Source organism: Oncorhynchus gorbuscha, linkage group LG07 (assembly GCF_021184085.1).
Source record: "Oncorhynchus gorbuscha isolate QuinsamMale2020 ecotype Even-year linkage group LG07, OgorEven_v1.0, whole genome shotgun sequence".
NCBI classification, from domain to species: Eukaryota; Metazoa; Chordata; class Actinopteri; order Salmoniformes; family Salmonidae; genus Oncorhynchus; species Oncorhynchus gorbuscha.
In genome coordinates, this window is record NC_060179.1 from 31,951,651 (window position 1) to 31,964,411 (window position 12,761).

General features: G+C 44.9%; 1 protein-coding gene across 6 annotated transcripts in view; it reads right to left on the reverse strand.

Moving 5' to 3' along the window:
• Nucleotides 1–12,761, reverse strand: part of myripb (myosin VIIA and Rab interacting protein b) — a 217,807-nt gene that overhangs the window by 187,343 nt on the left and 17,703 nt on the right. For all 6 annotated transcript variants that reach the window (XR_006839632.1, XR_006839633.1, XM_046356195.1 and 3 more), the window contains exon 2: nucleotides 8,064–8,245. Coding sequence is in view for 4 of the 6 variants with exons in the window: in XM_046356195.1 (XP_046212151.1) it covers nucleotides 8,064–8,173 (110 nt within the window). In the remaining 2 variants the exon portion in view is untranslated. The remainder of the gene's footprint in view (nucleotides 1–8,063; nucleotides 8,246–12,761) is intronic.

Here is a 12,761-nt window from a genome sequence, read left to right on the forward strand (position 1 = left end):
GAGAGACAAGGGGGGCATGCTTGAGACAGCACATCCAGAGAGACAAGGGGGTGGGGCATGCTTGAGACAGCACATCCAGAGAGACAGGGGGGGCATGCTTGAGACAGCACATCCAGAGACAAGGGTGGGGGGTGGGGCATGCTTGGGACAGCACATCCAGAGAGACAAGGGGGGGGGGCATGCTTGAGACAGCACATCCAGAGACAAGGGTGGGGGGGCATGCTTGAGACAGCACATCCAGAGAGACAAGGGGGGAGGCATGCTTGAGACAGCACATCCAGAGAGACAAGGGGGTGAGGCATGCTTGAGACAGCACATCCAGAGACAAGGGTGGGGGCATGCTTGAGACAGCACATCCAGAGACACAAGGGGGGAGAGACAAGGGTGGGGGGCATGCTTGAGACAGCACATCCAGAGAGACAAGGGTGGGGGCATGCTTGAGACAGCACATCCAGAGACAAGGGGGGGCATGCTTGAGACAGCACATCCAGAGAGACAAGGGGGGCATGCTTGAGACAGAACATCCAGAAACAAGGGTCCAGAGACATCCAGGGAGACAAGGGAGGCATGCTTGAGACAGCACATCCAGAGAGACAAGGGGGCATGCTTGAGACAGCACATCCAGAGACAAGGGTGGGGGGCATGCTTGAGACAGCACATCCAGAGACAAGGGTGGGGGGTAGGGCATGCTTGAGACAGCACATCCAGAGACAAGGGTGGGGGGCATGCAGACAGCACATCCAGAGAGACAAGGGGGGGGGGCATGCCAGCACATCCAGAGAGACAAGGGGGGTGGGGCATGCTTGAGACAGCACATCCAGAGAGACAAGGGGGTGGGGCATGCTTGAGACAGCACATCCAGAGAGACAGGGGGGGGGGGCATGCTTGAGACAGCACATCCAGAGACAAGGGTGGGGGGCATGCTTGAGACAGCACATCCAGAGAGACAAGGGGGGCATGCTAGAGACAGCACATCCAGAGAGACAGGGGGGCATGCTTGAGACAGCACATCCAGAGACAAGGGTGGGGGGTGGGGCATGCTTGAGACAGCATATCCAGAGACAAGGGTGGGGGGCATGCTTGAGACAGCACATCCAGAGAGACAAGGGGGGCATGCTTGAGACAGCACATCCAGAGACAAGGGGAGACAGCACATCCAGGACGAGGGGGCATGCTTGAGACAGCACATCCAGAGACAAGGGGGGCTTGAGACAGCACATCCAGAGAGACATGCTTGAGACAGCACATCCAGAGACAAGGGTGGGGGGCATGCTTGAGACAGCACATCCAGAGAGACAGGGGGGCATGCTTGAGACAGCACATCCAGAGACAAGGGTGGGGGGCATGCTTGAGACAGCACATCCAGAGAGACAAGGGGGGCATGAGACAGCACATCCAGAGAGACACAGGGGGGGAGACAGCATCCAGAGACTTGGGGCATGCTTGAGACAGCACAGACATCCAGACATCCAGAGAGACAGGGGGGGGCATGCTTGAGACAGCACATCCAGAGACAAGGGTGGGGGGGTGGGGCATGCTTGGGACAGACATCCAGAGAGACAAGGGGGGGGCATGCTTGAGACAGCACATCCAGAGACAAGGGGGGGGGCATGCTTGAGACAGCACATCCAGAGAGACAAGGGGGGGGGCATGCTTGAGACAGCACATCCAGAGAGACAAGGGGGGGGGGCATGCAGACAGCACATCCAGAGACAAGGGTGGGGGCATGAGACAGCACATCCAGAGACAAGGGTGGGGGGTGGGGGGCATGCTTGAGACAGCACATCCAGAGAAACAAGGGTGGGGGGCATGCTTGAGACAGCACATCCAGAGACAAGATGCAGACAGGAGAGACAAGGGTGGGGGGCATGCTGAGACAGCACATCCAGAGAAACAAGGGTGGGGGGGGCATGCTTGAGACAGCACATCCAGAGACAAGGGTGAGGGGGAGAAAGAGAGACTGAAACAGAGAGAGAAACAAACCTTCCATAACAAAGCCATCACTTACAGAGAGATGAAGAAGAGTCCCCTAAGCAAGCTGGTCCTGGGGCTCGGATCACAAACACAAACAGACCCCACAGAGCCCTAGGACAGCAACACAATTAGACCCAACAAAATCATGAGAAAACAAAAAGATAATTGCTTGACATATTGGAAATATATTTTTTTTTTTAACAGAGCAAACTAGAACACTATTTGGCCCTAAACAGAGAGTATACATTGTCAGAATACCTGACTACTGTGACTGACCCAAACTTAAGGAAAGGTTTGACTATGTACAGACTCGGTGAGCATAGCCTTGCTATTGAGAAAGGCTATGGCACACTGTGCACACTGGCCAAAAAATGAGCTATGTGCACACTGCCCACAAAATGAGGTGGAAACCGAGTTGCACTTCCTAACCTCCTACCAAATGTATGACCATATTAGAGACACATATTTCCCCCAGATTACACAGACCCACAAATAATTTCAACACAAATCCAATTTTGATAAACTCTCATATTGGGTGAAATACCACAGTGTGCAATCACAGCAGCAAGATTTGTGACCCGTTGCCACAAGAAAAGGGCAACCAGTGAAGAACAAACACCATTGTAAATACAACACATATGTTTATCTATATTCCCTTTTTAACTTGAACTATTTGCACATCATTACAACACTGTATATAGACAAATGACATTTGAAATAGCTATTAGCTACTATTCATTTTTGATTGTTTATTTCACTTTTGTTTATTATCTATTTCACTTGCTATTGCAATGTAAACATATGCCACGCCAATAAAGCCCCTTGAATTGAATTGAGAGAGAGGAGAGAGGAAAGGTATTGGTCTACACGGGACAAAGGAATAGCAAATTAGCCACCAGACATCGTTCGATCATAATGCTAATTTTTTTTTTACCTTGCATGGACCACAAGCTTCACACAGACAGGATTGTAAAATGCAGACACTTGACTTTCGTCGACGGCGGTAAAGACAGACTTGTCGAGGCTCATTAATAGCATTGTCTATGAGCTGTGTAAAGACGGAGCATGGGCAGAGTAATTGGCATTATCATGTCAGGAAAAGGCAGAGTCCTTTAAATGGCTCAATGGCCTGTATCTGCAGAAGTCATTACTGCTACCGCAGGCAGAAGCAAACAAGAGAGAACAATCTGGGAGGAAGCTTGGAAACAAAGAGTGGTGAATGGATAGTTCGTTTTGATCATTCCTCCTGGCCCTTGGGAGTCATAGCGCTGTTTATTAAGCAATCCATCTCTGACTGGGCTCTGGGGCTAAGACTCTGTTCCCTCTTGCTGGTTTGATGAGACACACTCCAGCATGTTGGCTACAGTGACAGATGGAAACAGGCCAGAGGTTGGACAGCTAATGCTGTAACTGTACATCATAATTGGGTCAAAATGATCACACTCAATCGGAGAATGGAACACATCATGATGCGACGGCTCACAGTGCTGTTTGATCAAGCATTTCCGACGGAAATATACTGTAGGACTCAGCATGCCAATATTTAACCGTGTTGACATACAGTAGCAATCCATTCTAAACAATTTAACTCATTGGCATTACAATCAGTGAGAAAACTCAGCTTCAGCAGTAGTAGTAGAAACACGTAGCACGTTTAAGAAGTCCCTTCATTTCACTGTTGAGGTCAACAGTCCAGGAAAGCTGAGATTGTACCCAGGTTTGATTACATGCACATCATTTGAATATTTACATTTTTCTGACAGGCCAGTACTTATCTGACAGAAGGTAATGTCAATTAAGTTTCTAAACATTTCTTAGTAGACAACACTAGGGAAATTAAAATGGAGCATTCAAAGTGCCAGCTGAGATGACTTGTTAATTAGCCTTGTGAAGGATTCATGGGACACTTTATAACTCAGACCGGCTGGCATTTAAAAAAGAAGAAACGAACGTCAGCCACGCATGGAGGGCAAAACCCCTGGGTGTTTCGCCCTCGTTTGTTTGGGGGAAGACACCCTGAAACAACCAAATACCATCTGCTACTGTTTTCATAGGTACAATAGCTTTGATATTATTCATGTAAATGTTCACAACAGTACTTTCCTTACAACTGTGTTTCATATCAAAAGGAGAACAACAGGCTTTGTTTTTTGGTGTTATAACCTAGTCACTTGGAACATTGTGAAATGTGGAATTCTAGGTTAATCCTTCTTATCAAGCAGGTGCCTGACTGCACAACACAAATAGATCAATAACGGTTGAATGAAAGCGTACTCTCACACACACACACACACACACACACACACACACACACACACACACACACACACACACACACACACACACACACACACACACACACACACACACACACACACACACACACACACACACACACACACACACACACACACACACAGCAGTGCATTCGGAAAGTATTCAGACCCCTTGACTTTTTCCACTTTGTTACATTACAGCCTTATTCTAAAATATAAATATATACTCAGTACTTCATTGAAGCACCTTCTGCAGCAATTACAGCCTCAAGTCTTCTTGGGTATAAGGCTACAAGCTTGGCACACCTGTATTTGGGGAGTTTCTCCAATTCTTCTCTGTAGATCCTCTCAAGCTCTGTCAGGTTGGATGGGGAGCACCGTTGCAGAGTTATTTTCAGGTCTCTCCAGAGATTCATGACCGGGCTCTGGCTGAGCCACTCAAGGACATTCAGAGACTTGTCCCGAAGCCACTCCTGCATTGTCTTGGCTGTGTGCTTAGGGTTGTTGTCCTGCTGGAAGTTGAGCCTTCGCCCCAGTCTGAGGTCCTGAGCGCTCTGGAAAAGGTTTTCATCAAGAGTATCGCTGTACTTTGCTCCGTTCATCTTTCCCTTGATCCTGACTAGTCTCCCAGTCCCTGCCGTGGAAAAACATCCCCACAGCATGATACTGCCACCACCATGCTTCACCGAAGGGATGGTGCCAGGTTTCCTCCAGACATGACACTTGGGATTCAGGCCAAAGAGTTCAATCTTGGTTTCATCAGATCAGACAATCATGCTTCTCATGGTCAGTCTTTTAGTCTTTTAACTCCAAGTGGGCTGTCATGTACCTTTTACTGAGGAGTGGCTTCCGTCTGGACACTCTACCATAAAGGCCTGTTTGGTGGAGTGCTGCAGAGATGGGAAAACCTTCCAGATGGACAACCATCTCCACAGAGGAACTCTGTCAGAGTGACCATCGGGTTCTTGGTCACCTCCTTGACCAAGGCACTTCTCCCCTGATTTCTCAATTTGGTGGGGTGGCCAGCTCTAGGAAAAGTCTTGGTGATTCTAAACTTCTTCCATTTTAGAATGGAGGCCACTCTGTTCTTGGGGACCTTCAATGCTGCAGAAATGTTTTGGCACCCTTCCCCAGATCTGTGCCTCGACACGATCCTGTCTACACGATCCTGTCTATGAGCTCTACGGACAATTCCTTCGACCTCATGGCTTAATGTTTGCTATGACATGCACTGTCAACTGTGGGACTTTATATAGACAGGTGTGCAACTTTCCAAATCATGTCCAATCAATAGAATTTATCACAGGTAGACTCCAATCAAGTTATAGAAACGGCTCAAGGATGATCAATGGAAACGGGATGCACCTGAGCTCAATTGAGGCTCATACTAAAGGGTCTGAATACTTATGTAAAGAAGGTATTTTTCATTTTAAATATGCATTAAAAAAATGAAATACAAATGTTTTCACTGTCATTATGGGGAATTGTGTGTAGATTGGATTTAATATAGTTTTATTCATCATTTTGGAATAAGGCTGTAACAAAATGTGGAAAAAGTCAAAGGGTCTGAATACTTTCCGAATGCTCTGTATATTTATACTAGCAGACACACAAAACCATATTTCTATTAACTGTCATTGTGATTCTAATACAGCGCAGATTACCACACCATTTTCTTGGGTTGAAAATCCAAGACAAATCAGAATCATTCATAATGTAAAACAGCCATGAAATAAGAGAACACACTTGTCCCAGTCGGTGTGGTCAACTGTGCATGTGGTCTGCTTCTTGAGATGCATTGGCCTCAGTCATTGTGCCAAAGAAGTGGACCCCTGAGAATGAAATCACTGCCATTACCGTTATTGTGCACTTGAACCTAACTGTATGGAGCTCCCAGCATTCCCTGCACTCAAACCAACCTCAACCGCAGGAGTGTGATAGACGTGACTGAATTTGAGCGGGTGTTCAGCACTGCTCAGAGAGCCCTCGACTGGGAACTATCGATTTCTCAAGAGCAAAGATTACTGCACACTGTTGATTCTGTTATGAAACAGAGAGAGAGTCTACAGAGAAACTAAACATAATTACTTTTCTGAAACAATAGACACCAAATCGAACAAAGAAAACAAAGGACGTAACTCAATTTGTTGTCAGTGGGCTTCTAGTATATTTAAGACAGTTACACAGTCTTTCAAAACACTTTGCTCCAGATTGCGACTCCAACAAAGCTACCTTGGTTATTTATTTCATGAGCCCCTCCCTGTATTGCCAATGAAAATTTGCATTTTTTCACATCCTTACATGCATTTAGCTTTTAAAATGGGGAGAAACACCAATATTGACTCGACATCGTGTTTTTCAAAGGTTTCTTTGTTTTTGATCATTTGAAAGAGTTTGCAAGAGAGAAAATTGTGTAATTCATGGAGAAGCCGAGCCAGCTGTAGCCCAGTCTTGATTAGACGAGGCCCAGAAGTGTAGCTGACTCAAAACCTCTGCTGCCTGCTGTCTAGTCAATAACAATGTATCCTTGATTCAGCCCTACCCTCGTAAGCAGAGTGAATGTGAGATTACAGAGTCTGGCAACGCAAGATATGAGAATGTTATTATATAACCGACTGAAATAATTCCAATACACATCATCCCATGGCAGGTCATCCCTGTGGTGTTCTGTAGTATGATAGGCCTATAAGATCAAACTGTCAAGAAGTGTAAAAAGCTACTGCAATACAGTGGAAAAAACCCACTATTGGGCTCTTGATCAAACGTGGAGACAGGGGAGCATAATACTTTACCAACAAACAAAAAATGCTGTAGGAAGTGAAACTTGACAACCCTCAAATATGTACACATATTTCCATATTCAGTTTGATAGATTTGTATAATCATCTCTGAAAGGCTTCGAGGCGTCCACCAGGATCACCACAACATAGGCCTGCTGATGCATCACAAACCAGACGGTCTGATCTGCCAATACATTTGATGACAGTTCTCCACGGGAGACTGTCAACATCACAACACTGTATCCCCTAGCTGCAGCCTGTCACACAGAGAGAGGGGGAGAGATGGAGGGGAGAGGGGGAGGAGAAGGAGGAGAGGGAGTAAGACTGGGATGTGTTCATCACGCCGAAACGGGGCGGGACCTACCTTGAATTTGTCCAATAGAAAACTGTTGGTTTGCTCGGTTTTCTTCCGTTTGGTTCTTAAAAAACGGTAAACGATTTCCGGAATGAATACGCCCCTGTAGTAGTTACAGCCTGTCAGAGGGTGAGGGATGGAGGTCGGGAGGAAATGTGAAGAGAGGGACAGAGGAAAAGGAGGAGAGGGAGGAAGCCTGTCGCATCTGACAGAAGGAACTGTCTCTCAGGGGTGTGTGAAGAAGAACAGCATTCTGAGGCACTCTGAGACCTGACCCTGAGACCCCTACAGTATCTGACATCCACACAGTCTGACAAGGCATAAGAGACAGTCACAACTTATTCCCTCTTTACATCCAGCAGCATCAGCACAACTATCTTTCCCCAAACTCAGAAAAAGTAAGGCAGGTAATGTCACAGATTAGGATAGGACAGCTATCAGCAAAAATGTGTGTATTAAAGGGGGATCGTATACCAGGTAGAGTCCTGGGGGCACCACATTTTCGTTAATTTACAACTCGTGTTTTAAGTGGTAAATTGGTTGACACAGGAGTAAAATGTTACCAAATATCGTACATTTTCTCAAATATCCGAACAGCAAATCCCTCTTTTAACAAAATGGGGGGGGCCCATCCTGCATTCCCGACCCCACATCAATTCCCCCAGTTCCCCAACTCACCTGAGCCTGTCCTCCTCCTTCTTCCTCAGCTTCATGTCCCTCTGCACCACCTTCAGCACGTGCTCTGCCTCATTGTCCGTCAAGCCCGACAGGTCCAGCTTGCGCCCCATCTCTCCTGGCCTTGCCAACGCCACGGGGTACTGCTGCAGGGGGGCACTCGGGAGGCCGGGGCAGGGACAACCCTGCACAGGGGAGGAGGTAGAGGGGGTTTAGAGAGAAGTGGTGGAGACGGTCCATAACTGTGTCTTTCAAGACTTTCTACATTAAATGTTCCGGCGGTTTTGCTTTGTGTTATGTTGTACTGTAGTGTATTGATGACTAGGGATGCATGATATATCGGTAAGCATATCGGAATCGGATGATATTAGCTAAAAATGCCAACGTCGGCATCGGCCCGATGTCCAGTTTAACGCCAATGTGCAAAACCATTGTCAAAGCTGACTTGCATACCTTTACAACGTAGGTAGATGACGTACTGACGCTACAAAAAATATAGCGCTACACGTGCAACACAGCATTCCTAACCTAGCCCACAATGTCTGCTGTGTGGATCTATGTTGAAGATTCAAAGGATGATAACAAAAAGGCCATCTGCAACGTTTGTGCTGCTATTATTTCCAGAGGAAGGGAGAGTGTGAAATCTTTCAATACCACAAACCTAATTACTCACTTGAAAGTGCATCACCCCAGACTTTCAGCGATTACATAGAACAAAAGCAGAAAGAAACTAAGCGCCCACTTCCAACTACTAAACCATTTCAAGTCTTGCAGTAATTTGAAAGAGTAAGAACATTTCAGCGAGGCAACTCAAAGGCGAAATCCATTAAAGCCAAGATAATGGAATTTATTGCCCTTGACAATCAACCGTTCTGTCGTGGATGATGTTATGTTGGCTTTCGCCAACTGGTCGAGCACCTCGAGCCCCGGTACACACTACCAAGTAGGCACTATTTTTCAGATGTTGCCCTACAGGAGTTACGCAGTGTTGTTGAAACGCACATCCATGAGCTACTTGTCACTGCTATTAGCTTCACGACTGACATTTGGACCAGTGATGTCAGCCCCATGAGCATGCTGAGCCTGACAGCACAGTGGGTCGACAAGGATTTCGTACTGAGGAAAGCCGTATTGCTTGCTCAAGAATGTGCTGGTTCTCATACTGCTGCTGCCATTTGAGAACATGTTTGAAACTTGTAAACATGAACACACTCCTAGCTCCATTCGAAACAACTGACTCGAGAAATAAGCTCATCAACTGAGTCTGCAGCAGACATGATACCCTCTGTCATGGCATTGAAACGCCTGATCAACAAAATTGCAGACAGAGACCGTATGGTTAAAACTTGAAAAATACACTCCTCGAGGCTGTGAACAAGTGATTCGGTGGCATTCTCTCTGAGCCTCTTTATGGTGTCGCCACTATGCTTGATGCTAGGTACATGGGCCGCTACGTCGATGCAGATATGAAACAGGGTTTATGTTAAATGTTAGACACAGCTGGACAAGATGGTAACGGACACAGTGACAGTGCGCACCGAGTAAGAGGACCCACGACAGACAGAGCTGAAACTTCACTGCTTGACATGCATGATGAAATCCTGGTTGAGAATAAAACGACTGAACAAATGAACAACAAAACAACACAGCAAGTGAAAGAAATAGGTTTTGATTATGTTTTACTGGTAATGTTAACATACGTAAAATGCCACTTTTTGGTCAGTGTGTGTTTCAACTATTTAACTGTACTAGAATGCTTAAAAAGGCCACTACAAATTTTAAATAAATAAATATCTGGATTTTGGCAAGGAAAATATTGGATATCGATATCGGCCAAAAATGTCATATCGGTGCATCCCTATTGATGACATCACAAAATGCATTTCTATGTAAATGGACAATAAAGTTATCATATGGTACAAGCGTACGAGTGTGGATGCAGCACATCCCTATTGAGTGAGATGAGAGGGGATGGAGAGAATGGATATTCATAAGATCTGACAATTATGTGCTACATTATTGACTTAGACTTAGACATGAAGAGCCTCTTCTCCCTCTCACCATTCATCACTTCATTTACTCAGTCTTGCTCAAGCATCATCATCAGAACCTTTTTGACAATTTTTATTTATTTATTTAACTAGGCAAGTCAGTTAAGAACAAATTCTTATTTATAACGACAGCCTAAGAACAGTGGGTTAACTGCCTTGTTCAGGGGCAGAACGATTTTTACCTTGTCAGCTCGGGGATTCGATCAAGCAACCTTTCAGTTACTGGTCTGATGCTCTAACCACTAGGCTACCTGCCGCCCCTAGGCTACCTGCCGCCCCTAGGCTACCTGCCGCCCCTAGGCTACCTGCCGCCCCTAGGCTACCTGCCGCCCCTAGGCTACCTGCCGCCCCTAGGCTACCTGCCGCCCCTAGGCTACCTGCCGCCCCTAGGCTACCTGCCGCCCCTAGGCTACCTGCCGCCCCTAGGCTACCTGCCGCCCCTAGGCTACCTGCCGCCCCTAGGCTACCTGCCGCCCCTATCTAATTGGAAATCTATTTCCAATATCATATTGTATGTTATAAACACATCTCTGGAAGGTGTGTAGAAATCAAATCGATGTTTATTTGTCACGTGCGCCGAATACAACAGGTGTAGTAGACCTTCCAGTGAAAAGCTTTCTTACAGGCTCTAACCAATAGTGCAAAAAAGGTTTTAGGTGTAAGTAAAGAAATAAAACTACAGTAAATATATATAGTAGTGAGGCTATAAAAGTAGCGAGGCTATATACAGTAGTGAGGCTATAAAAGTAGCGAGGCTACATACGGACACTGGTTAGTCAGGCTGATTGAGGTAGTATGTACATGTAGATATGGTTAAAGTGACTATGCATATATGATGAACAGAGAGTAGCTACTTCAAGGTATTGGAGTGGCCATCACAAAGCCCTGACCTCAATCCTATAGAACATTTGTGGGCAGAACTGAAAAAGCTTGTGCGAACAAGGCCTACAAACATGACTCAGTTACACCAGCTCTGTCAGGAGGAATGGGACAAAATTCATCCAACTTATTGTGGGAAGCTTGTGGAAGGCTATGAGAAACATTTGACCCAAGTTAAACAATTTAAAGGCAATGCTACCAAATACTAATTGAGTGTATGTAAACTTCTGATCCACTGGGAATGTGATGAAAGAAATAAAAGCTGAAAAAAATCACTCTCTACTCTTATTCTGGCATTTCACATTCTTAAAATAAAGCGGTGATCCTAACTGATCTAAGACAGGGAATTTTTACTAGGATTAAATGTCAGGAATTGTGAGTTTAAATGTATTTGGCTAAGGTATGTAAACTTCTGACTTCAACTAAGTACATTTTAGAAATTCCATTTACTTGTGATAAATAATAATAATAATAATAATAATAATATAATAATAATAATATAATAATAATAATATAATAATAATAATAATATATGCCATTTAGCAGACGCTTTTATCCAAAGCGACTTACAGTCATGTGTGCATACATTCTACGTATGGGTGGTCCCGGGGATAGAACCCACTACCCTGGCGTTACAAGCGCCATGCTCTACCAACTGAGCTACACAGGACCAGGATACTTAAATATATTTAAAACCAAATACTCAACTCGTATTTTACTCGGCGACTTTCAATTCAAGTAATTTTCTATTAAGATATATTTACTTTTACTCAAATATGACAATTTAGTACTTTTTCCACCAATGCTGTTTGACCTGGGCTGGAGCACACCGGTAGTGTGTTCCAGTAACTTAAATTATCTACTACTTGAGTTCCTGCACCTCTTATAGAATATTAGCTTAAAGGTTCCTGCACCAAATACCCAAGATTCAGACTCCTAATTATCCTTACACCTATGAAGACTAGCCACTTCCATAACACTCAAAAGTTGGTTTCTCCTTCAACCGATTGTATGATAGAACCCCTACACTACTGGGGTGCTAATTATTTCACTAAATCAAGAGAAGGCCAAGTGTTTACTATATAAAAATGCTTTTATTTGTCAAAAATATGTAATTTTTTGTTGTTGAACAAAATAGGTCAAAAGTCCAATTATACATAATCTCTAATTAAATACAAATAAGTGTACAAGATAACATAATAAAACAAATACAAATCTAAAAGTAATTAAAAAGTTCAATTAAATAACCCAAAATACAATTGCACTGCATTCACAGTGGGAAAGTGTCCTGGCATTTTCTATTGTTTATCCCACTCTGAAGATTGCAATACCATGCTGTTCTTTCCTTGTATTTCTGCCTGATTGGAACCTGCTTTCTGAACACTAATTCAGAAAGCAAATGCACACGAGTGGCTTCAAGACACCCCGTGGTACAATGCCTGTGTCCCTCCTGATAAAACAATAATCCTGGGATTGACAGAGGGAGCAAGGGGAGAATACAGTACAAGGCCATCAATCGTCCTACCCCTTGGCTCTGGACTTCCTCTAGCTGATTGTTCGGTCTCTGACGTACAGTAGGAGTAAAGAACAGCGCTATTTGGTCTATTGTACTACATCTGCCTTGGGGAGGACCATATAGGTAGGTAGGTCATAGCTGCATCCCACATGGCACCCTATTCCCTATATAGTCCACTCCTTTTGACCAGAGCCCAAAATACAATTACTGTATAGACTAGAGGAGGGAAAATGCATCATTACTCACAACCCACAG